Source organism: Petromyzon marinus, chromosome 21 (genome assembly GCF_048934315.1).
Source record: "Petromyzon marinus isolate PM22_M1 ecotype Great Lakes invasive population chromosome 21, UKy_Petmar_22M1.pri1.0, whole genome shotgun sequence".
NCBI classification, from domain to species: domain Eukaryota; kingdom Metazoa; phylum Chordata; class Hyperoartia; order Petromyzontiformes; family Petromyzontidae; genus Petromyzon; species Petromyzon marinus.
In genome coordinates this window covers 13,428,013-13,454,633 of record NC_133687.1, presented here as the reverse complement: position 1 = coordinate 13,454,633, position 26,621 = coordinate 13,428,013, and the positions used below count along the sequence as shown (strand labels likewise).

Genomic DNA, 26,621 nt, shown 5'->3' with positions numbered 1-26,621 from the left:
TGCGTAACGCTGTGTGGAAGCTACCTGGTCTGTCGCTCCGCACTAAGCTTCAGGTCTTCTCGGCCACGGTCATTCCCTCCCTTCTCTACGCTTGCAAAACGTGGACCCCCTTAATGGAGCATCTTCGCCGGTTGGAAACATTTAGGCTGGCCTGCCTACGATCCATCCTGGGTTTAACCAGGCTGGATTGTGTGAGCTCACAAATCCTTGAAAGATCTGGGCAAGGTCCCATCGGTGAGCTCCTCCGGCAGGCAAGGCTGCGTTGGCTGGGTCATGTAGCCCGCATGCCCAGCCACCGCATGCTGAACCAGCTTTTGTTCGGCCGGATCAAGGGGGCTAATCGGGCACGGCACGGGCTAGAAGAGATGGAGTGTGGTACAGGAGGACATGGAGCTGAGTGGACTTGCTGATGACTGGTACCAGCGGTGTCAAGATCGGCCTCTGTGGAGGAGGCCCGTGAAGGACGCTATTGGGCAGTTGGAGGCAGTCGCTCTCCATCAACAACGGAGGGCGGAGGAGCGACGCTCACAACAACGAGCGGAGCGCCGGGTGGCTAAAGCACAGCAGGTTGGCACAGTAGGGGGCACAGGTGGTGCACCAGCCAGTCATCTCAGTCAGTCGACCCGTGGCACCTGGGTCTGCCCCGTGACCCCCGTGGCACCTGGGTCTGCCCGTGGGCGTTCGACACTTCACGTGGCCTCAAGGTGCACATGGCCTGGCACAAGCGTCGTGGTGATGTCACCGCCACTTAGTGGCGAATGGCGGTTGTTGTTGTGTGGAGCCATATATGTATAGCACAAGCACAGATTGTACTGCAATACCCACAGCATAGCCCTGCAGCAGCGTACATCAACATGGGTGAAAGTGATGGCACTTGCGCAGATATCTTCCCGTCACTCTGGTGGTTTTCTTAAATCGTTTATTTAAATTGACCGATGCTGTGATTGTCATGCGCCGAACACTCTTTGCATAGTATATGAGGTGGTGCTGCCCACTCGCGTGGGGGATGCGACGCAGCTGAAGTGACCGACTTCAGATGTATAGCCCCTCCCATGTGTTTTTTTTCTGGCTGTTCCCGCACGTCGTTGGGCATTGAACGAACTGAGATCTGGACGCTTTTTCAGGAACCGAATTAAAGTTGCCAACAACGACGGCCTCTCGATTTGCAACTGCAAATTGCGCACGTTCATTTCGAAACGACAACCGAATTCGCTTCCTGAAGGAGCTCCCAGCGTAAAACGTCGGCACGTCGAACGGCTCGTGGGCCACAACCACAAAACACGCGGGAGAGCTGTACGATAACAAGCACGAAAGCTTACACGGTAGTTCGTAAGTAGTTCCCACGACGTCATCTTCAGCAGCCATCCTCCCCAGATGTTGCACCGCTCTCGGCGAGAGTTGCCAAACAAACGTTTTTTTCCCCCCTTCATCTCAAGACGTAATGGCGATAGGGAGGAAAAAAAAACTAAAATAATTTAGAAAAAAACATAACAGTAACATACAAAAGTCCGGAAACACGAGTTTCCAGAACTGTCAGCTCCAACACCGGCACGCGGGTGTATACACAGGTCAAGTTTGCGTACGAGAGACCGCATACGGACTGAGACACACACATACCTCACGCGTGTAATGCATCACGCTTAACCATTCACGCGTTGTGCCAATAGCGCCTGTCAAACGTGTCCAGCTTTCTCCCGACGGATGGACAGAAGGAACGATTGTGTATGGTCTCCCCTCTCCACACCCCCACGCGTTCATCCGTCTTACACAAAGGGCTGTGATTGTGATGGAACGATGCTTGGAGCTGTTCTAGCCTTACACGAGATTAACCGGGCATTATAGCCCAGGCTCTCAGCCTTGCCCTCAGCCTCACCTACTACGATGAGCTGTGGACCGAGCAGAAATGCTGCCAGAACACGGTTCAAGGTTCAAACTGACCAAGGGGATGGCACTTCCCCCCAGATATCCTTGGAGAGGATTGCATTCCCTGATTGTCCTGCCCTCAAATGCCATGGAAGCTGGTGGTCGAGGGTTGTAGGAAAAATAAGTGCATGTTGGTGGAGTGGCAATGACGTGGATTGAGGAGGAGGGAGTTTCTTGTCACCGTCAGCTCTGTGCGGTGAGAGCGTTAATTTCGCCGGCGAGTTCCGCGGCCGCCAGGATGTCGTCTTCATCATCAATGTCTTCGTCGGACGTCCTGGAAGGGGTTGTTGAAAATGGGGATAATCACTTTTTTTTACTACCAGGTAAGGCCCACTGAGCTATATATAGTTCTTATTCAGAAATAACCTGGCCACAAATGATAGCTCAACAATGTGGCTTATGTGGACATTTTTTAGCAGCCAAAATTTTAATGTGGAGGGAAAAACCACGACCACAAGGAGAACATGCAGACTCCAAATATACAGGCGTCGGGGTCAGGATCAAACCCATGAATGCCTGAATACCAGGCGAGGTAGTTAACATCTCGCCACCATGGCACCCCAACATAGTCGCAACCACTAACATCACAATTCCTAACGTCACAACCACTGATGATCTCGAATTTAGTGACATCACTGTCGCAAACGCAACATCCGCACCCCTTGGTGAGCTGATCCGCCTCAGACTCTTTGGCAACCAGCATCTCGTACTCCTCCATGGCGTAACGCTCCCAGTCGGACAGTTCGGGTGCGTCTCCATCCAAATCCTGCGCACGCGTACGCACGGACGCCAACACGGCGAAGGCTAACTTAATCGCTGGCTCACTCAACTGCATGCTCACTCACTAACTGCATGCTCACTCGCTAACACTGTTGGGACGAGAGATTTTAGCGAGCACCTATTAAGGCCGGCCACAGCGTGCACACACGTATCTCTCGTACAAGCACGATGGCACTCATACACTCGTTCGCTCACTAACTCAACCTCGCTCTCACTCGATCGCTCACGAACTCAATCATTATCTCGATCGCTCATTCGCTCGATCGCTCACCGTCTCAACTGCTCACCCTCTTGATCACTCAATTACTCTTACTCCATCATTCTCTCACTCATCCGATCACTCACCTTGCATGACTTCTCACTCAATCACACTCATTTTTATGCACAAGCTCTCTCGCATGATCAAAACTCGCACACTTCCTTGGTCACTCATTCCTCCTCTCACAATCGCTTGTTGGCCAGTGTGTGTGTACGTGGGGGAGCAGTCGTGAAGTGGTTTTAGCGAACTGCGTTACAAGCCCGGTGACTCGAGTTCGATTCCCGCCCATGACCAATAACAGTGGCGCATATTGAAACCGGTCCTGGGCTTTCCCAAGGTCGACTTGGGAAGACCAAGGCGTCCAGGGCAGGGTGTTGGCCACCCATCCCTTCGTGTGCAGTGCCTGCCTTCATCGGTGCTCACTAACAGCCCTTGCCCCAACAGTCTGGTAAAGGCTACATGGGGGATCTTTGTGTGTGTGTGTATATACGTACCCGGGTGATGGCGAACGGCTCTCTCTGCTCGCGGTCGAGGTATTTCTCCAGGTTGAAGAATGTGTCCAGGAAAATGTGTGACATTTTACAACGTTTGAGGTCTCCCAACGTCACGCACGCTGCACACACGCAGGCAGGTGCACGCACGCGCACACAAACATGCGTGGATATAGGCTCGTGAGTATGCAAGTGAGAGTGCATTAGTGTGTGTGTGAGTAAAATAGTGCGCTAGTGAGTGTGTAGCTGGGATGGTGTGCTAGTGAGTGTGTAGCTGGGATGGTACACTAGTGAGTGTGTAGCTGGGATGGTGTGCTAGTGAGTGTGTAGCTGGGATAGTGTGCTAGTGAGTGTGTGGGTGAGCTAATGCACTGGTGAGTGTGTAGCTGGGATAGTGTGCTAGTGAGTGTGTAGCTGGGATAGTGTGCTAATGTGTGGGTGAGCTAGTGCACTAGTATGTGTGTGGGTGAGCTAATGCACTAGTGAGTGTGTAGCTGAGATAGTGTGCTAGTAAGTGTGTAGCTGGGATGGTGCACTACTGAGTGTGTAGCTGGGATAGTGTGCTAGTGAGTGTGTAGCTGAGATAGTGCGCTAGTGAGTGTGTAGCTGGGATAGTGCACTAGTGAGTGTGTAGCTGGGATAGTGCGCTAGTGAGTGTGTAGCTGGGATAGTGCGCTAGTGAGTGTGTAGCTGGGATAGTGCGCTAGTGAGTGTGTAGCTGGGATAGTGTGCTAGTGAGTGTGTAGCTGGGATAGTGTGCTAGTGAGTGTGTAGCTGGGATAGTGTGCTAGTAAGTGTGTGGGTGAGCAAGTGCACTAGTGAGTGTGTAGCTGGGATAGTGCACTAGTGAGTGTGTAGCTGGGATAGTGCGCTAGTGAGTGTGTAGCTGGGATAGTGCGCTAGTGAGTGTGTAGCTGGGATAGTGCACTAGTGAGTGTGTAGCTGGGATAGTGCGCTAGTGAGTGTGTAGCTGGGATAGTGCGCTAGTGAGTGTGTAGCTGGGATAGTGTGCTAGTGAGTGTGTAGCTGGGATAGTGTGCTAGTGAGTGTGTAGCTGGGATAGTGTGCTAGTAAGTGTGTGGGTGAGCAAGTGCACTAGTGAGTGTGTAGCTGGGATAGTGCACTAGTGAGTGTGTAGCTGGGATAGTGCGCTAGTGAGTGTGTAGCTGGGATAGTGCACTAGTGAGTGTGTAGCTGGGATAGTGTGCTAGTGAGTGTGTAGCTGGGATAGTGCACTAGTGAGTGTGTAGCTGGGATAGTGCACTAGTGAGTGTGTAGCTGGGATAGTGTGCTAGTGAGTATGTGGGTGAGCTAGTGCACTAGTGAGTGTGTAGCTGGGATAGTGCGCTAGTGAGTGTGTAGCTGGGATAGTGTGCTAGTGAGTGTGTAGCTGGGATGGTGTGCTAGTGAGTGTGTAGCTGGGATAGTGCGCTAGTAAGTGTGTAGCTGGGATGGTGCACTAGTGAGTGTGTAGCTGGGATAGTGTGCTAGTGAGTGTGTAGCTGGGATAGTGTGCTAGTAAGTGTGTGGGTGAGCAAGTGCACTAGTGAGTGTGTAGCTGGGATAGTGCACTAGTGAGTGTGTAGCTGGGATAGTGTGCTAGTGAGTGTGTAGCTGGGATAGTGCGCTAGTGAGTGTGTAGCTGGGATAGTGTGCTAGTGTGTGGGTGAGCTAGTGCACTAGTGAGTGTGTAGCTGGGATAGTGCACTAGTGAGTGTGTAGCTGGGATAGTGTGCTAGTGAGTGTGTAGCTGGGATAGTGTGCTAGTGAGTGTGTAGCTGGGATGGTGTGCTAGTGTGTGGGTGAGCTAGTGCACTAGTGAGTGCAGTGCTGGGTGGCTAAAATGCAGCAAGTTGGTACAGTTGGAGGCACAGCTGGTGTATCTGCCAGTCATCTTAGTCAACTCATAGCACCTTTATCCCATGACCTGTCAACAAGCCATCGACACTTCACGTGGCCTCAAAGTGCGCCTAGCCTGGCCCAGGCACTGTGGTGACATCACTGTCATTTTGTGGCGAATGGCGGGTGTTGTTCTAGCGAGTGTGGTTGAGATGGAAAGCATAACAGTTTGTGTGCAAACGTATTAGAGATGATTGCACCAGTGAGTAAGCAAGCTACTGTGCACATGAGCACACTAGAGTGTGCACGAGTGAACAAGTGGGCGAGTCTACTGGGAAATGTACGTCAGACGCCGAGCTCTTGAGCTATGAACGCGCTAGTGAGTGCAAAAGTGAGGGAGCAAGTGAGTAATTGTGCACTCGTGCACAGAGGATTCAGCGAGTGCCCGAGACAGTGAGCAAGCCAATAAGCATACAGGTGCAACGATTGAGTGCGCACGTGCGAGTGAGCGAGCGTAACACCTGGCCGAACAGGCTTGACGAGGTCGAGCATCTGGCAGACGCAGTCGCAGAAGGGCAGCGGCTCGATGCCCAGGACCTCCATGCGCTGCGCCTGCTCACTGTAGAAGTGCTCGAGCTCGTAGAGAGACAGCACGCCGTCCCCATCCAAGTCCAGGCACCGAAACCAGTACTCGATGCTGGGGGAGCCGAGAGGAGGAGGAGAGAGCGGAGGGAATGAGGGAGGGGGATGCGAGGAAGAGACGAGGGGTTCACATGATGGGAGTTTTGGGGGATGGTAAGAGCGACCGAGTGCCACGGGTACACGTCATATAGTGGACGTGTGCGTCCATGCGCATGTGTGTCCGTGTACCTGGTGGGTGTCCGTTTGTCCTCCTCCGACAACAGGAACCACACGAAATCAGCATAGCTCATGCGTCCGGCCTGCTGCGCCATGGAGCCACTAATAGCACATATATACACACACACGCACACATGCATACTTATACGCAAAGACAAAGATCCCCAGTAAAGCCTATGCAGGCTTTTGGGGCGAGTGCTGTTAGTGAGCGTCCGTGTAGGACACGACTAGCGACAAGCCCTGCCGCTTTTGTCTCCCCAGTGGTGAAGATTAAACACCGCACATACAGACACGTGCATGCATATATATCTGTACACACAGACAAAAGACAAAGATCCCCCATGTAGCCTTCAACAGACTGTTGACGCAAATGCTATTAGCGAGCATCTCTCAAGTCCAGCAGATGCAAACATACACAGCTGTGGACAAAAACAATACACACGATACATAGGTTTACATGTATATAAACATGCGCATACATAAATACACATACACAACAGTTGTATACCCTTAACTTTCTACTCCATGGGGTTAAGTTCTATCAGGGAAGACCTGATAGAGAAGGCCAACAAGGCATGCACACATTCATACACACATTCATACACACAAACACATATGTAAGAACAGCACAGCTCCTCATGGTCGTGGTTATTAATTGACGCGGGGGGCAGGCGTAAGGATAGCACGGGACCTAAGTGGTCGTAAATAATAATTGAGACAGGGACAGACGGGCCCAGATGAGGTGAGAGAGTGTTCGGGGAAAAGGGGCGTGGCCGGGTCGAGGAGTGGCTAAAAGCCGGCGTGGAACAGGGCTCTGGGCTGCTACTGTGGGGGAACCAAGAAGCTGTCATCACGGTCATCGTCTTGGAGCGGATCGTCTTCATCATCTTGGATCGGGCACCTTGTAGTCTTGGAAGGCTAGAGTTAATATTGTCTCCGTGACTACTACACGTCTGCTCCTGTGTAGCCTGCCAACTACATGGGGAGAGTCGCGTAGAGTCACAGAAGTTACCCAGCTGTATATAGTCAACTCGCGGTTATTCGTTTAATTATCAGTGAATCGTCGGACTTTATTCATTATAAATATACATATAACTGAACAAGATAGTGTCTCTGAGAGCTACATTACACATACATGAACACTCATACACACTCGTATACAGACAAGATTAAAACAGACACATGCATGCACACAAATACGTATATTTAGAGTGGTGTAGTTTGGAGAGGCTCGCTGCCAGGATGTTACAGGACAGTCACAGACGTTATGGAGTAACAGACCAGGGTAACTGGCATCACTACACAATGCCAGCTCACTGTTAGTCATACAGGAGCATTGGAACACACACACATACATATAAATACAAAGATGCCCCGTGTTTCCTACATAGACTGTTGGGACAAGTGGGTGCTATTCGCAAGCACCTATGAAAGCTGGCATGGTACATGAGGGGGTGGTGTGGCCAGAACCATGCCTAGCTGCCTCTATCTCCTCAGTGCGAATGTCTACACACCACATCAGGTATCCAATTAAGACCACGTTGACTTAGGGGAGGCGCATAATCAGATCTGATTTCACTTAACGGTGATGTTATCCTTGGCTGGGAAATAAACTCGGGTGGTTGGGTTTGTTGCTTGGTGGGCTAACCACTACCCACTACTCCCCTGATTTGTGTGCATCTAGACACAGACACAAAGACAGATTCGTAACACAAACTGACACAGATAACGCACGCCAAGACATCTGTGTTGAGCAGTTACGTACAGATATATACACACATAAAGTCCCACACTTCCAAAGATACAACACTCAAGACACACTAAAACCTTCCCCATCGCGGGGGTTACGTTCCTTAAAATATCCGCAGTTGGCATATCCTCGATCAGCAAACTGGAAAGGCACGTGGGTACAACTAGGGTTTGGTTCCAGGTTCGTAATAAGACACCACCCACCCCTCCTTTTGTTTTATGTAACCCTTGATTAACCTACTTGAAAGTTTTTCTTTCAAGTAAAATATGGTTATAATTCTCCCCAGTGTTAAATATAGTTTGTACAGTCAACGTATAGAATTAAAAAAAAGAATGTAGTGTACAGTCCTGAACACATAAATTTGAAAATAAACATGTTAATGACCTGTACAGGAAATATGCAGTTTAAAAAAAGAACAAAACATTTTCAATTACGATGATGGCGTGTGTATTCTTCTGCAGCAGCATTATTGTGAGCAGAGTGCCGTTAGAGTACCTGTAGAGTAACTCGTTACGATGTGTACTGTACAGAAATCTCACGGCCAAAATCGCGAATGGTCGAGCGACAAGGGCGCGATTGCGAACTGTACCTCAATACATTTTGTGCAAATGGTCAAATCCACAATGGGAAAACCTTCCATGGGGAAAGTTTTGGTATAGTCAGACACACACTCAGGCAGACTCACGATTACACTTACCGTGTAACAGCCCCAGAGAAGATCCTGTGAATCATGCAACTGGAAATAGCTGAAATAGAAGATGCAAATTAAGATGCACGTTAGTAGTACTGTGTGTACTCGCCTATTTATTTGGATACACTTGCCACATTTTTGCAGATCTTTTCACTGCTGGATGAAGCCCCCCTCCCTCCAAACCGTCACCATCTCTTACGCTCCCTTGATGCAATAATCCACCCAGCACCCGCACACGAGCCAATCTCATTGCACCATCTACACTGTGGACTCTTTGTCGGGCGTGTTCCCACTCCTTTGGCTGACATTACATCATTAAGCCTTGACCACCGGGCCAACATCCCTTCTAGCGACTGCCCAAGACCAGTGACAAATTAAGTCCAGAACTCAATTGAATGTGATGTATGTGATGTATGTGATGTATGTTGAACTTATTTCACACAGTACATAGCCAACTGTGCTAATCAGAGGTGGTGCATTTTTTCGTGTAGTCAGGAGCGACTGGGCTGAGACCATCAATTCACTACGCATCTGAAACCTGAATTTGAACCCAGGGTCTGAATGTGTCTTTGACATGACCATCATGAACCCCCTATGTATGCGTGCATGTATGTTGGAACTTCTTTCGCACCATACGTAGTCAACCGTGCTAATCGGACGTGTCTAGTTGAAATGAGCGAGGCATGCGTTACCTCCGTCGCTATGCCGTGCCAGGTCGCTGGCACTGATGTAGAGGTCGTGGTCGGTGTCCAGCTCCCAGAACTTGCAGTAGATGACGTAGAAATGCTCATAAGAAAAGTATTCTGTAACCTGGTTGATGTCGTCTTCTTCCGCCACCAGCGCCAGCGTCTAGCCACGTCACGCAGCATGGCGGTAGAGGCAGAAGGAACAAAAAAATTATTCTGTGAGGTTAGTACATCGGGCCGAGCTATTTGCTGGCCACTTGCCGCGCCGGTAATCGACGCAACAAGCTGGCGGATGAAGCAGTTCCCTTGTAAAACACAGCATGTTGTAAGCTTAACAATCAATTTTAATTAATTAATGTATTCATCCTTACATCATAATGGGGACAGTTGCACTGAAAAAGGTTGTGATGGTGATGCTTGTTTTGACAAAGATGATGATAGTGGTTGTAAAAGTTGGTGGAAGTTATGGTGAATGTGATGATGATTGTGATGATGAATGTGATGATGAATGTGATGATGATTGTGATGATGAAGGTGATGATGATTGTGATGATGATTGTGATGATGATTGTGATGATGAATGTGATGATGATTGTGATGATGAATGTGATGTTATTTACTTGAAGGAAGTTACTTCTCCTGAGCTCGTTAACTGTAATTCGTCCACTCCACGATCGGTTGACTGTGTAAAATATTCTTTGGATAACCTAGGGATAATGAATGCAAACATGTGCGCACGCACATAAACATATCTGCACGTAAACACACGTGATTACAGGTGCATACACGCACACACACGCGCATGCACACACGCATATATGCACACCCGGATAACAGCAGTGTATAAACACATCATCACAAAAACATGTATACATACACACACAATCATAAGCATGTCGAGGGAAACCCACAAAAACAGTGTTTCGGCTCTGTGTCTGTGTGCGCGCGTATCAGTCACCCTGGTCAGTTAACCCATAACATCTGGGTGTGTCCTGTGACCTGTTGCTCTTGAGTCTTCAGCATTCCAAGTGCTCTTAGCTTGCACAGGTGCTGTGGTGGTGTCACCAACACTTAGTGGAGAGTGGCAGCTGTTATTCTTTTTTGTGTGTACGTGTGCATGTGTGGGGAGTGGCAGTGCAGTGGTTAGCGCATTCCGCTACGAACTCGCTCACAACCAACATCGGTGACAATTATCTGAATTGGTCCTGGCCCTCAGCTAGGTCGACTCAGTGGCGAGATGTTAACAACCCTGACACCAGTATATTTGTAGTTTGCATGTTCTCCCCAAGGTTGCGTGGATTTTTCTCTGGGTCCTCCAGTTCTTTCCTTCACATTTAAAAAACATGCATTTAAAGTATTTGGCTGCTATAAATTTCCACATGATATGCCACTTCGTTGAGCTATCATTTGTGGCCAGGTCACTTCTGAAAAAGAGCTCTATAGTTCAGTGGCCCTTACCTGGTAATATTAAAAATATTATGGTATAGTTTAGTTAGTACTCAGCCTTAATTGAGTAGCCAGTGCGGTGTATAAACATCAGCATTGGGGAGACAAAGGTGGTTGGGCGTGATGCTGGCTACATCACCCCCTCGTGTGCCATGTCGGCCTTCATAGGCGCCCGCTCACAGCACTTGTCCCAACAGTCCGTTAAAGGCTACACAGGGGATCTTTGTGTGCATGTGCAAGCCCGTGTGTGCCTTACCGTAGTTATATAACGCGAGTGAAACTCCGGAGCGTCTTTTAGAAACGCCAGCCCTGGATGAGTGTCCACAATGTCCTAGAATACATGAAAGCACTCATCATCATCATCACCACGAGTCAGGGTTGAGATTTTCCTGTCGTTTTACACGATGTTATCTTGGACTAGGTTTTTTCTGCATCGTTAGTACAGTTTTAAAGCCTGAATGAGAGTGAATGTAACATTTGCTAAATTCTTACAAAGCCCACAGTCAACCTTTGTTCCAAGTCGCTCCTCAGTTTCTGCTCTTGTTGTCTGGAATTCACTTCCTCTTGAAATTCATACAGGCTTTGCCCTTGTTCAAGTTAAGACTAAAGACCCATTTGTTTTCATGTCAATTTAGCAACAAAAAATATCTTACCCCTGTAAAGTGTTTGGAAATAAAGTTGCACTTAGACGCAACATTAATTATTTCGAGGAGGCCGCTTTCCTATCTTACAGTTACATGCTAATTTCTCACATTAACATCAATAGCCCCGGCCACTTCTTTATGACCCTTGGGCTACACCCATTTCAAACCTTTTAAAACAGTCTGCCTCAGCAGCAGACCAAGGCTTTCCCACCTGATGATGGACACTTGTGTTGCGCCCAAAACGTCGTGAGTTATTTTATTTTATACCTACGTGACTTTACCGAAAGAACCAAAGAGTATAAATTATTTTGCATATAATTTGCACATGCTGTACATAATCAGCTCTGATGCACATGATTCAATGCATGTATCCTGAGCATAAGAATCGGTTTAAATGTATGAATCGATGCATCACTATATGTTGAATAGCTATTCCCATCATCATCATAAATATCATATACAACCATTGCTGCCATCATCATCGTCGTGGTCATCATCATCTCCAGTTGAGTTGTAGAGGTGGCCAGGTTTCTCAAGAGGTTAGAACGTTGAGCGAGCACCGTTGAGACCCTCGGTTTAAATTATAGTCTATATTTAAACCGGGTTCTCAAGTGTAGAGAGTTGATGGTCTCAGCCCAGTCATCAATGACTGCACAATAAAACCCATCACAGTGATTTTGGCTCTATACCTAATTTGGCTCAATGCCAGCTGGGAAAATAAAAAATATCGTTTTGATCGTAATGTGACAATTTCAACGAGCGTTACTCTCGGTAGCAAGGTGACTCTGAATATGTCGCCCCTACTGTGTGGACCACACGTCATTTGAATAGATCTCAGATGTAGCTCTGTGTTATCCGCTTCCACACCTGCACAAGGGGGATGAAGTCTTCCTGGGTGAGTCCAGCCACCCCGGGCCGAGCCAGGAGCGACACGAACCTCGCCGCGTCATCCTCACTCGCTCTCGTCACCCTGTGGTGGACAAGTTGTGGTAAGGCTCGCTCGCTCGCTCACTCACTCAAATAGACACGTACAATCGCTAACTCATACGCACACACACACATGCTCGGCTCAATCAGTCGCTTACACACGCAATCACTCATACACACACAAAGACAAGGATCCCCCGTACCGCCTTAAACAGACTTTTGGGGCAAGTGCTGTTAGCGAGCACTTTTGAAGGCTGGCATGGCACACGAGGTGGTGGATGGCCAACACCACGCCCGGCCGACTTTGTCTCCCCAGCTGTGATGTTTACACACCACACGAGGTACTCATTTGAGGCTGAGTCGACCTAGGGGAGGTCCATGACCGATTCATATAATCGTCACTGTTGTTGGCCGTGAGCAGGTATCGAACTCGATTAGCACAAAGCGCTAACCGCTACACTATCGCTTCCCACACTCACACAATCGCACACGTACTCACGCACACGTTCACACACACGCACTCATGCACACACTCAACGACTCACTCATACACACTCAACCACTTACTAACTCACTACCACGCTCACACTTGAACACAAACCCGTACACAAAAATACACTCGTCACCTTATGGTGGACAATGTGGCGAGGATGGACGCTCACTTGGTCATTCATACACACGCCCATACACACATTTCTTCTCACTCGTTTGCGCTCTCACACTTTCGCATATACACTTGTTTTGTCAACATCGCAATATCGCTTGCTTGTGCACATGATTGTACTCATGTGCATACTTGTAATTGTCTTAAGCGTGGCACATAATAATTTATATTTGGTATTTGCGCCATTCTTATGGCACAGGGCTATTGTGAAGTCACTAAATTTAACTGATACTGTATAGTGTGCCAGTTGGAAGCAATGTTGGTGCTGTGTGTAATCTCAATTGAGTAGTTTTCAGGTAATTTATTTAATTAGACCATGACACCGGCACACAATGGCCGACTTTTTCCGAATGACATCACCGGATCTTTAGCAGCCCTTGTTATGCCTAGTGCATGCTGGGTATGTGAGTCTTCATTCATTGTGGTGAATTTTGGGAAGGCGAGACCCTGTTTGAGCCCAGTGCATGCTGGGAAGTTGAGCAGCCCTCACCGTAACCAGGTCAGGGTGAAGGTTTCCATGGTAACGAATCCAGTCTCCTCCCCATGGGCGGCGAGAAAGAGGGCAACTCTCCAGTAGGGGCAGCACCTGCACGCCTGCACACCTCGTCACAACAGGGAAAGCACGTCAGCCAGGGTCCATCCACTGCTAGATGGAGGCCTCCCCATGCCGTTGCCATCCTGCAAGGTCTTGTGACACTATAATCCCGCTTGCTCTTGCGCATGGATGCCATTCCATTGCTAGTCTCGTTCGTCAGCCATCGTCAAACCTTCTAGCCATGTGACCTACCCAAGACCACATTTCTTTTTAGCAGTTGTCAACATGTCTCTGATTTGTGCTCTCATATTCATGCATTCATCTTTCTCTCTATTGAATTGCCGACATGAGTCTCTCCATGATTCTTTGCAGATTTTTCGGCATAACAAGTAATGTGCAGTGTCTTTAGGCACATTGGTATCTTGCTTTTCATGATCAAATCACGTTTTCCAAAAGCACACAGAAACACACACAGACACGCATAAACCCACACTGACATGTATGGATATAAACAAACACACTGGCACACACAGTCATGCACAGACATGCAATGACATGCTCGGACACACAAATACAGATACACAATAAACACATAAATGGACATTCATGGAAATACGCTAACACATACAGACAAATGTAAACAGGCAACAATCGCCGTCCGCTACTAAGTGGCAGCGATTTTGAATAATCCCTACCAGGACCTCTCCCGGGACACTGAGTAGGGCAGATGCTGCAGGAATTGTTGCAATCAGTGCAGTCCCCCTTCTTAAAAATGGGGACAACCAAGCCTAAGCAATACAGATAAACAAAGATTCTGATTCTGATCCTTCCAGTATTGTGTAACCCATCCTGTGGACCAGATGGCTGTAATGTCACAAAGGGCAGCCTGCACACATACACGCTACCCCCCTCAGCAGTTCATTTGTAAGGTCATATCTGCTTAGCCCCTTGCCTGGTCTCAGGCTCTGTAACGCCCTTCTCAAGTCCACGAAGGGCGATAAAATCAATCAGTGGTTGAATGGTAAACAGACATACACTGGTACGTACGGACATGCACACACAAAGACACACACATAGTAATGCACAGATATCTGCCCGACACATACGGACATACACAAACACAATAATACCCAGACTGTCACATATACAGTTAATTACAAAGATCCCCCGTATAACCTGAACAAACTGATGGGGCAAGTACTGTTAGCGAGCACCTATGAAGGCCGGCACGGCACACGAGGCAGTGGGAGGCCAACTTCACATCTGGCTGCCTTTGTCTGTCCAGTGGTGATGTTTACACACCATACCAGGTACTCATTTTGAGATTGAGTCGACCTAGGGGAGCCCGAGGACCGGTTCAGATAATCGTCACTGGTGTTGGCCGTGAGCAGGAATCAAACTCGGATCGCCAAGTTCGCAGCACAGCACACTAACTGCGATACTACCGCTCCCGATATAAAATGAAACACAGACACACATGGACACAAAGTGCCCACTCCAAAACTCACTATACACATCCTTCCAGGCCCAATTTTAATATAAAAAAGTGCAGTAGATAGCGACAACGATGTACAAAAAACAAAGACATGCGATAACATGTATGGACATACACAAATAGAACACATCGGCCCGTCAGCGCACCTTTGTGACATCCGTCATGTTATCCAGATAGGCTCTCCCATCAGGCAGAGCTCCGAAGACCTCCTTCAAAGCAATCATCACCCCACTCAGATCCTCATCACTGCTAGCTCCACCGCCACCTCCTTTTCCAAATCTTTCGCCTTTGCCGACATCATCGTCACTTGACAGCAAGCTCGCATGGAAACCCACAGCGGACTCCCCATCATGAAGCAAAACTCCAGATTCCACATTCCGGGTTTCGTAACCGGGACGGAGAGTGTTTGAATCCGGTGCCGGGGGCACAGTGGATGAGATCACAACAACGGCGCCGGCAGCACCTCCCTGCTCCTCCACTCCCTCCCGGCCTGGACTCGCCAGCTCGGGGACTTGTGCAAAGGCGATCGGAATTTGCAAATCTGGATCCGGACTGTTTTGAACCACTGCAGATGGTAGTGGTGGTGGCGGCGGCGGAGGTGGCGTGGGTTCGGAGATGAGTACGCTCTGTGGCATCGGCCCTCGCGAGTTCCATCCTCGCAGCGCTGGAGCTGGGGACTTGCGCGTCGAGGAGACTGGAGAGTGAGGAACGGATTCCCCAGAGCTTTTGAAAGAGCTGAGGCTGTGAATCCGGGAGCTCGGAGGGTGTGGGTCAGGATCCGGAGCATGCGGGAGGTGATTGTGCAGGACCGGTTTGGGTTTTGACTCCTCTCGTGTGTCCTGCGCCTGAGGGAATTCAGAGATACGCATACATCAACATCACTGTAATCGCTGTTGCCATCATTATCATCATATAATCGTTGTAGTCATCATTACAATCAAAACGTTTTCATCGTATAATTTTTATCCTCCTCATAACCACTATTGTCGTCATAGCATTATATCGTCATCGCTGTCATCTCCATATTTATAATTGGAGTCTCACGAGACGCAGAGAGCGCTGTTTAGCAATCATCAGGCCTGTGCAACGTGTTACAGCTGAGTTTTGTAAAGGTGGAAAGACTAGCCATGGTGAGTTGCAAAGGAATAACGTTTGAAAAATCCTGCATTGATCAAACCGGCCGGGTGTCGCCATGTTAAGTTAGCTCTTCTCACAAAGGAAAAACTTGTAATTTCGAACCCAAGTCAAGCTTCAACTCAACCTATTATCATCATCATCATCCCTCTGGTTCACTAAAATTAGTAGGAACAGGTTGTGGAAACACCAGCCCCCATCATACGAACGTGGAACATGCAAAAAGTTTCCCGTTAAAACCCAGGACAAGGATCAACCCAGCCAATCATCATGACCATCATCATAATCCCTCCCGTTCTATAAATAAATTGAGTACCACTTTGTGGAAAAACCAACCCCCACCAGAGGACTGTGGAATTTCCACTGCTGGCATGGGGCTACAGAGATGGTATGCTGCCCCACACTCATTTGAGGAGCGAGACACATGCACTTCACAAGTTTTGACTCATCAGCAGACGGTCGTGATGGGCACGTTACTGAGCATTGATTCAAATTTATTCTCGTACTCGTGACACACGCAACGAGTCGTGCGTGCGTCAACTGCACACACGAAATGTAAAGAAATTAAGAGAAGCATTACAAACAAGAGATGCTAAAAACGAGACTACCAAACAAAATCCAACAGAATCATCACCCCAAATCGTGACAATTAATCGAATCGCTAGCAGGGTTGGGGGGGGGAATCGGTATATGGCTAACGCACTTATAGCTGGGCTCTGTTTCTTGGTGAATCGACCAAAATTAGCAATGAGTTCTGTTTTTGCAGCAGATTACTCGGGCCCCTTTAGAAATGTCGACTGGCCATGCATCCTGCCCCCCCGAAGGCAGGAAACCTCCTACGAGACACACCTAGCGTGACGTGGCTGATGATTATGATGACGTCACAAAACTCTGCCCACCACCTCCTGTCTAGTGCCACATGTGGTGACAGAAGTGACAATTTCCCCCCCACCCCCCCCCAAAAAAATATTTTCATGCTGTCCAATGAGTCGAGTAATCGAAGCCATAATTGGTCGGGTAATGGTTTACTAGAATAATAAACAACCCATCTCTATGATACATTTATGCACACAGCAACCTTCCAATGCCTTAAAGTGCGAGTGCCAGCGCAATTAGGGTTGTTTGTCGAGCATTTTTTGATAATCGCACGCAATTAATCGTTTTTTTATTGACTAGCTATTAGTTTGCCGACCATATTGAAATGTTGATTGAAAAGTCCAGCCCTGTGTGTGTGTGTGGGCGAGTCTGTTGGAATGTACCACGAGGTCAATGGTGAGCCCTGCCACTAGTGCCTTATGACGTTATAACATGCAGTGCGATTTGAACGTTTGCGCGCGAGTGTGCCAATCGGTTCGGTTGTTACTACAACTGAACCGGATTCTATCATCGATTCTGTGACTTTTGTAATCGAAGAGATTCTGAATACAATTATTGAAAATTCTACTGTCAACTAACAAGCGTATTAGAGAGTGCCTATTAAGGACCACTGTGAATTAATATATTGACCCCCATAGAATTCTGAACCTGGGGTCAACATACTGCATATCATTCACTTCCCCTCCCATGGTAGTTTAACATTACAGTCACTTTGGATCATTCTCCTATTCTCATAGCTGTAATGATGTTGAGAGTTAGCCTATTAGTATTGTACCTTTAAATAGACAAAGGCTAATTTGAACAAGGTTGTTAGAAACCTTGGGTGGACACCCAAACCGTAACTGTAACCCTATATAGTATTCATACCCCCGTGCGATCAGTTATCGTTTATTTACTCTGGGGTCTAAATAATATATGCCTCCGGGTTATAAGGTGCACTTTTTCCCCCCCATAATATAAAGCAAAAGTTGGGGGTGCGCATTGTAATCCGGTTGGTGCATGTGTGTGCACTCATATTTGTGTAATTGTATTAACACGGGGCACAAGTTTTGTGATGAGTCTTCCTCTCCGGAAAGTCTTATAACCCGGATAATCCATAGTGTTATGACCCCAAGGTCAATATTTTATGGGGTTAAAACACTACCCCCACCACGGCCGTGGGTATGTGTGGGGTGAGATGGACGCACCTCGGGGCTGCGACGTTGGTAGTTGACTTTGAGGCGACCCTTGATCCTGGACGGTAGAACGAAATCGCAGCCCCTCGCCAGCGTAGCCAGCTCCCCCCTCAAGTCGGGGTCCTGCCTGAGTGACCGTACCCCCTGCACCGTCTCCTCCGCCCTGCCCGGCCCCCTAATCGCCCTCACTCCTCCCACCGCCGCGCTCAACCCTGGCCCGAGGTCGGCAACCTCCGACCTGCCCAGGGCCGTCTCGCCCACCCAAAACGCGCCGTTCACCCCCGACCCGCCGACCCTGAACCGGTCGGACGCCAGCACTCGGGGCTGTTGGGTCACGACCTCAGACCTCTTTAGCGCGGCCGCCCTCCAGTCAGGGCTGACCACAGAGCGGCCCTCACGCATCTCGCACGCTTCGCTGGCGAAAGTATTTTTTTGTTGAAAATAATTATTGAAGTTACAGTGACAAGACGGCTGAAGCTAGGAGAGGCAAATCGAACGTTAACTTTGTTTACACGCAGTGAAAATGGAGCCGAGATCCTCGGAGACGCTTAATGTGAAGTCAGGTTAAAGAGACTCGTGGTCTCAATGGGCTCTTAGTTATAAATAAAGGTCATCTATCTAGGTCAAGACGAGGCACTATTAAAGGAACAACGGTCAAATTACACTAATGAATGCCGGGTTCACAAATTACCATTGCACAACTTTTCTAAAAAAGCAAATCTACCTAAAACCTCAACCTTTTGACGAGTCTGTAAGGCGCTGCTACCGACCACCATTACATCAAATTATGTAAAAAATACTCCACACATCCTTTCGAGGCACAAATATCAATGACAAGAACACGGACAGTGACACCAAGTATCAGTTACTGGCGCGCGTGAAGATTTTAATTAAAGTTTGAAGCAAGGGGCCGCAGAGTTGGGGAAAACTTTGACTGAGACCGCCTTTTCCATGTACAAAAGCCGCCTTAACCTGTGTGACAATCTGCCTGCATGTTATTCAATCTTTCATTTCATAGCCGGCTAGTCGCTGTGGTTTCATCTGGTGTGAAAACACCAGAACTCTCCACACACCCGCATTAAAAATCCTTCACCACGACCAGTGGGCTTTGCTTAAGCAAAGGTACAGCAAATTATTTGAAGCGTAGCTTCAAAGAAAACACACAAATGAATGCAGCATATGTTCATAGTATAATATTTACAAGAAAAGAAACGAGTTCAAGAGTTAATTTTTAAATTCCCCCACTCCCACCTCCCGGGACCTCACACTCCGCTATTTGACTAATAAATCCACTCCGCGTGCCAAGCGCATAAATTCTCAATTTTCTAAACACAAACCTGACGTGTCCCTTTGACAGAAAAGTAAAAAAACACACTAAAATCATTTAAAAGTACATTCCTTGCATTTTTTTTGTTAAGCCTATGAAGTTTCAAGCACAAGTCGTACCAACCGCAACCACGAACACACAAAGCAGAGCCCACGGAGTTACGTAACTGCGCTGCCACAGCACCAACACGGCGGCACCGACACGCTCACAGCTATAAAACCAAAAGCGAAGGAGGGGAGAATCACTTATCGTGAAACGCGGTTATTTGAAGTGCGGACGAGCTGCCTTTCCCCACGTGAAGCGCACGACCGATCGCTGCCGACACTCATTGACGCTGCTCTGGAAAGATTGAAATTCAGATGAAATGGCATCACAGTTAATCTTATCTCAAGCACCGATCCATTTTGGTTCACGAGTGAGCTTACGTCCCTTGGCTGTGTGTCCATGCGTGTGTGCCTGCGCGTGTGCGTGCGCGTGCGCGCGAGCGTGTCTGTCTGTAAGTGAGTGCCCCAACAGCCTATGTAGGCTATGTGGGGGATCTTTGTCTTTGCGTTTTGTAAGTTTTGTGGTCTTAGGTGTGTAGCTGTATGTGCGTGTGGGTAGCTGTGCATGCATGTATTTGGAAGTGAGTGTATTTGTGTGTGATTTGTTTGTGATTCTTGTCATTGGGTGTGCACGTGTGTGATTGCATGTCTGTACACGTGGCTGTGTGATTGTGTATAACTGCGTGTGTATGTGCCTGTTTCGGTGGATATGTGCGTGCCCGTTCAATTGCTTTTGTGTAAGTATCTTTAAGTGTATGGCCATAAGTGTATCTCTATGTACATGTGTGGTTGTGTTCAAGAGATGTGTATGTGCCATTGTATGTTTGTACAAGTGGCTATGTGTGCATGTGTGTGATGGCATGTGGCTATGTCTGCATATTGGGTCTCTATGTGCCTGTGTGCGTGTGATTTGTGTGTACGTGTCTGTGTCTTTGTGTATGCACATGTGCATGTGGGTGGTTGTATCTTTGTGTTTGTGACTATGCATATGTCTAGTTGTGTGCGTGCGTGCAAGTATGTGCACGTGTAGTTTCCAGCTAGCTCCAGTTGCACCTACATTCAATCAGCTCTGTGCATGTATACGTATTGAAAAGTGTGTGTACATTGATGTGTGCTTGTGTACATATGTGAGTATGTGTGGTTGTGTGCAAGTGCATGTGGTTTTGATTGTATTTGTGTCAACTTGTGTGTGTCTACTTGCGGGAGAGTATGTGTGGACTTGTAGCTGTGTGTACATGGCTCTGAGTGTGTATGTGACTAGAGTACTCGCGTGTCTACTTGTGACTGTGCATGCCTATCGCTGTGCGGGTGTATGACTAAGTACTGTGTACTTGTGGCAAAATGCGTATGTGCTCTTATTTCTGTGTGTACGTGTGGTGGGGCGTGTGTGTGCATACGTACGCACGCACAAGCACAGAGCGATTGCCAGATCTAATTCGGGTTGTTTGGCAAAACGCCTGTTGCTATTTGCGTGTTGCATGGGACAACTTCAGAATATGCATGAGCTTGCCAAAAATCAATGTGGGTGGCATGCGTGCGGGTGTGGGAGGCGATACGCGAGGTCTTCTAGCATCAAACAGCCCAGACGTTAGGTTTCATTTGGTCCGGAAAATAGACACACGGATGCCCTCAACGATTACAATAAGGCCTGCTTGGCAGACACAAGGCCCTCTGTGTCGAGATACGAGACGCACGGCACCCTGAGACACTCACAACAGCCCCGTAGCATCTTTGGGGCTGCAAGGGGGGCTCAGCCCGCTCACTGCTCAAGGCTCAGCCTCCCTTTTAAATTTTAACAACATAACATGATGTTCTTTGGGTCTTTCGGTAAAGCCACGTAGATAGAAAATAATACAAATATAACGACGTTTCAATCACAAGCAATCGTCATCAGATGAAAAAAGATATCGGGAGAGCTACCGAGGCAGGAGAAAATATAGATATAGTTCGTGATATTTTTATTATTTTTCTATTTACGTCGCTTTACCGAAAGACCCAAAGAATATGAATTCCTGCAGTCACGCAAGCTGTAAGTCAAGATTTTACATAATAATGGTCCTAAAGATGACGGAGATATAAATGTATAGTGGCGCTTATGATGGTGGAGATCATTATCGTCACTGTGTAGTGTTTGACATTTCTTTGAGGTTTGCCTAATATCGATTATGAGTTTTTGTAGCCTTCGCTTTAAACAAGATCATGCTGCACGGTTGGACACGGCATTCTGGGTAAAAACGCACAGAGCACCCTGGGTAGAAAAGCACGGCTCCATGGGTAGAGGCTCATGGCAGCCCCCCATGGCTATAGATATACATCACTCTGGGTAGAAAATCTAGAGATGGACAGCACTCTGGGGTGAGACTAGACACACGGCTGGCCCCTCACCCGCCACGCCCCCAACCCAAGGAGAGACAACCACCCCCTTTGGACAATGGATCCTTAACCATCTGTTCGAGTAAGACACAACATGACCATGCAAACACATTAAACTATTACACTAAAACTATTTATATTTTACCAGGTAAAGTCCACTGAACTTTATTGCTCTTTTTCAGAAGCAACCTGATTATCACAAATGACACCTCAACGAAGTGGCTTATCATGTGGAAATATATAGCAGCCAAATAAATGCGTGTTTCAAAATTTGAAAAACCAGAGGACCCCGAGAAGAAGCCACACGACCACGGTGAGAACAAGAAAACTCAAAATTTACAGGCGTCAGGGCCAGAATTATACCCAGGACTTCCTGCACACCGGGTGAGGGATTTAAAATCTCGCCAATGAGGCACCTACACACACAGTCACTACCACATAAGTACAATAATTCTCCACGGCTCACAACAGCCTGTGAGAGGAAGGCAGGTGCTGTGTGAAGCGCATGTGTACTTTAAAACATGACAGAGTTTGGTTCTGAGAGTATACCAATTAGGAGCCTGCATATATCTCGCCCACTCAATTCCTCCCTCCGTCTGGATAAGGGCGATTTGACCAGGGATGAGACACCTCCCCCCCCCCCACCGTACCCCCCCCCCCAACATGGACCCAGTTGCCAAATGACTGCACCCACTCTGCGATTATTCGTGTGACTCGGATCGAACCGGACGTAGCTCAGTGATGCGGTGCCGGAGGGAAGCCGGGCCCCCTCAGGTCCCTTGCAGTGGCACCACGAGCACACACGCTGGCGCCACGCTCATTGCTAGCTAGACTAAAATAGATGGGCAAAGCCACAGAACACATTCCTTCTGACATCCGAAGCGCCTGCGTTCGTGCGTGCGTGCATGCGTGCGTTGATGGTGTGTATGTTTGTGTGGGGAGCGGTAGGGTATGTGTGTTAATGGTGTGTGTGAAGTTAGTGTTTTGCATACTGATGGGTGTGTGCGAGTGTGTGTATGTTCATGTCTTCATTGGTGCCCCAATGTGGTTTCAGGAAAGGGTGATCCTGCACAGATGCCATATTTCCTGTCTGTCTGCTACAGCAGAGGTGTGGGGAATACCAACAAGACCTACATCTCTGTTTTATTGACCTGGTCAAGGCCTATGATACCATCAGTAGGGCTGGGCTCTGGGTCGTTCTTCGTGCTTTCGGAGTCCCCGACTCTCTGCTCACAATCATTAAGGACCTTCATGATGGTGAGCAGGCTCGAGTAAAACTACGTGGCCGGGAGTCGGAGCCATTCCCTGTTCACCTTGGGGCGCGTCAAGGATGTCCTCTGGCTCCCACATTATTTCACATCTATTTTGACCACGTAGTTTGTGAAGCCTTCGATGGCTGCCGGAGGCATTTCCATCTGGTACGGATACAATGGGAGGCTGATCGATGCCCGGTGCGGTCAAGGGATGGCTCCCAATTGGTCAACCACGTTATGTATGCCGATGATCTGGTAATTGCTGCTCACTCAGAGGAGGAGTTGGAGGCACTGCTGCTGAACCTGGAGCATGCCACTAAGAGGTGGGGCCTTTCCATCAGCCCCAACAAAACTAAGCACCTGCGTGGGTATTTTGTACCATCAGACACTCCAAACCCCTCGATTCACAATTGGTGATGGGGCAGTTGTGGAGAGAGTGGAGAGTTTCCGATACCTGGCCAGTGTGCTCATGACCGGCTCCGGTTTGACAGCATAAGTCTCACTCCGAACCAGTCAAGCGGCATTATATTTTCATCGGTTGTGTAACGCTGTGTGGAAGCTACCTGGTCTGTCGCTCCACACAAAGTTTTGGGTCTTCTCGGCCACAGTGATGCCCTCCCTTTTCTACACTTGTGAAATGTGGTGGACCCCCCTAATGGAACATCTTTTCTGGTGAGAAACATTTAGGCTGGCCTGCCTATGATCCATCCTGGGTTTAACCAGACTGGATTGTGTGAGGAGCTCACAAATCCTTAAAAGATTTCGACAAAGTCCCATCGGTGAGCTCCTCCAGCAGGCAAGACTGCGCTGGCTGGGTCATGTAGCCCGCATGCCCAGCTACGGCATGCCTAAACAGCTTTTGTTCAGCCGGATAGAGGGGCTAAACAGCGTGGAATGGGCTAGAGAGGAGATGGAGTGATGTGGTACAAGATGATGTGGAGCTGAGTGTACTTACCGATGACTGGTACCAGCGGTGTCAAGATCCACCTATGTGGAGGAGGCTCATGAAGGAAGCTACTGGGCAGTTGGAGGTAGTCGCCCTCCAACAACAACGGAGGCCAGAGGAGCGACGCTCACAATGAGTGGAGCGCCAGGCAGCTAAAGCACAGCAAATTGGCACAGTAGGGGGCACAGGTGGTGATTTGGCCAGTCATCTCAGTCAGCCGACTCGTGGCATCTGGGTCTGCCCCGTGACTTCCTACCAGCGGGCGTTCGACACTTCACATGTCCTTTACGTGCACATAGCCTGGCACAAGCGCCGTGGGGACGTCATCACCACTTAGTGGTGAATGGCGGTTCTTGTTGTTGTATGTGTCTTCATTGGTGTGTCCAAGTGTGAGTAGGTATACGCGTTGATGGGAGTGTGGGTATATAGGCACTGATGGGAAGGTATTTGTTAGTGTGTGTACAGTCTGCAAGTGTACGAGGGTCTATACTGATGGGTAGGAGTTGGGGTTCCGTGGTGGCGAGATGTTATCTCCCACGCCTGGCATGCAAGAGGATTCGATCCGGACCCTGACACCTGCGTAGAGTTGACTTATAAATCCACTCAGTGTCCTCCGATTTTTCCCTCCACATTTAGAAACAGGCATATGGAGTATTTGACTGCTATACATGAGCACGTGATAAGCCACTTCGTTCTGCTATCATTTGTGGCCAGGTCGCTTTTGAAGAAAGATATCTAGCTCAATGGGCCTTCCTTGGTAAAAATACAAAAAACGTGAGTGGGTGTGCACATTTATGGGTGAGTTGAGTATATGTTGATGGGGGGGGGGGGGGTGGACACGTTTATTGATTTGTGAGTACAGTATGCACACATTTAAATGAGTGTATCTTTTTACATGTTTGTAAGTTTGTGCTCGCTTACAGCACTTGCCCCAACAGTCTGTTTTTAAGGCTATACGGAGGACCTTTGTCAAATGATGGGTTTGTGAGTGTTCAGTGAACAGTGTGCGAGTGTGTATGTATGCGTTGTTGATGGATATAAGAGCGTTTGAACATCCATTCATGGCTTTTTAAGTGTGCATGTATACGTTCATGTATACATTTTGATTTAAAGCTTTCGTGACTGCAGGGATTCATATTCTTGGTTCCCTTCTATGTGACTTTACCGAAAGAACAAATAATACGTTCATGTATGTTAATGGATTTGATGTGTATGAGTGAATGATTGTGTGTGCATGGACATGGGTGTGTGAATGGGTGCTCATTCATGCATGTGCCAGTGTGTGTTGATGAATTGAGTTGCCAATCGGTATTTTAATCCAAACCCTTAATACATTTTGCATTGTTTGTTGTAACTTTCTAACCCACCCATACTTGACATCTGTGAAAAAAAGCTTTATAGTTCATCGTATTCTTCGAGTCTGAATAAAAATTCTAAAAAAGGTCGATTCAACCTTACATGCATTCCACCTGGTGTGTGGTAAGTGGTTACAAACATTAGCGCTGGTGTGGTACAAATTGGCTCCCCCAGACCTCATATGTGTACCGTCCAAGCCTTAATGGGCTAACGGCACTCTCCCTGATAGCCTACAAAGTATAATTAAGGGCTTGTTATACATGCCAGTGTGCGCGTGTGCACGTGCTGTGACCACGGAGTCGCGCAGTAAGACCTGGTTTTGATTATAGTCAATTACTGTACAACACAAAGCTTCAATCGCGACATAATTCCTTCCATAAATAAACAGAAATTCCCAGGATGCAACGCAGCAAGTAACATCCTGTTTGTGGCGCCGTTCTGGCGCCAGTCATGTTATCGCAGTTGCATTAAAAAAACACTCATGCGAAGGTGGCCGTGTAGCTCAGGGGTCTTATATGCAGAGCCAGCACCACTGAGCTCCTGGGTTTTAATCCAGGCAGCCGCACATGATCAAACCGGGGTTTCAAGTAAAGTGAGTTGATGGTCTCAGCCCGGTCACCAATGACCAGACAAAAAAAACCCATCACAATAAATGTTTCCATAATATAGGTTTTTTGGGTTAGATCGCGTAAATTAGTAAGGTTTGTCACGTAAACAGAACATACCAAGTCATTACTAGTGCAGCACACCGGTGTGTTAGAGAGCATGTCTGCAACATTTTGTACTCAGATTTACAATCTGTACTCGGATTGTACTGCAACCCTCTGCGAGATACCATGGATTCTTCTCGTCATGACGTACCAATGATCGCAACATTCGGATGAAGTTGGGGCAAAATAATTTAAAAAAATTCCAATGCACGCCACCTGAGAATGATGTCACGGAGGTGGCCTGGTGCCTGAGAGATCAAGAATATACAACCAGAACCTGAAGATATGGGTTTAGCAGTCACGAAAGCTTTAAATCTAGAATATGGGTTTGAATCCGGGTGTCAGCCACCTAGGGATTAAACCAGGTTCTTAAACCAGGTGGTGAGTTTATGGTCTCAGCTTGGTCACCAATGAGAGTACAGAAAGACCCATAACAGAA

The 26,621-nt window shown here is 48.0% G+C and overlaps 1 protein-coding gene across 3 annotated transcripts in view; it reads right to left on the bottom strand.

Annotated features, from left to right (window-relative positions):
- Window positions 1-902: 902 nt before the first annotated feature.
- The window catches only part of LOC116944599 (uncharacterized), a 46,039-nt gene continuing 20,320 nt past the window's right edge, over window positions 903-26,621 (bottom strand). For all 3 annotated transcript variants that reach the window (XM_032958305.2, XM_032958304.2, XM_076068614.1), the window contains 12 exons: window positions 15,135-15,833; window positions 13,449-13,552; window positions 12,235-12,337; window positions 10,980-11,054; window positions 9,898-9,984; window positions 9,284-9,440; window positions 8,598-8,646; window positions 6,163-6,252; window positions 5,814-5,989; window positions 3,457-3,575; window positions 2,583-2,689; window positions 903-2,197 (listed from right to left, as the gene is read on the bottom strand). In XM_032958305.2, coding sequence (XP_032814196.2) covers window positions 2,107-2,197; window positions 2,583-2,689; window positions 3,457-3,575; window positions 5,814-5,989; window positions 6,163-6,252; window positions 8,598-8,646; window positions 9,284-9,440; window positions 9,898-9,984; window positions 10,980-11,054; window positions 12,235-12,337; window positions 13,449-13,552; window positions 15,135-15,833 — 1,857 coding nt within the window. In that variant the 3' untranslated portion in view covers window positions 903-2,106. The remainder of the gene's footprint in view (window positions 2,198-2,582; window positions 2,690-3,456; window positions 3,576-5,813; window positions 5,990-6,162; window positions 6,253-8,597; window positions 8,647-9,283; window positions 9,441-9,897; window positions 9,985-10,979; window positions 11,055-12,234; window positions 12,338-13,448; window positions 13,553-15,134; window positions 15,834-26,621) is intronic.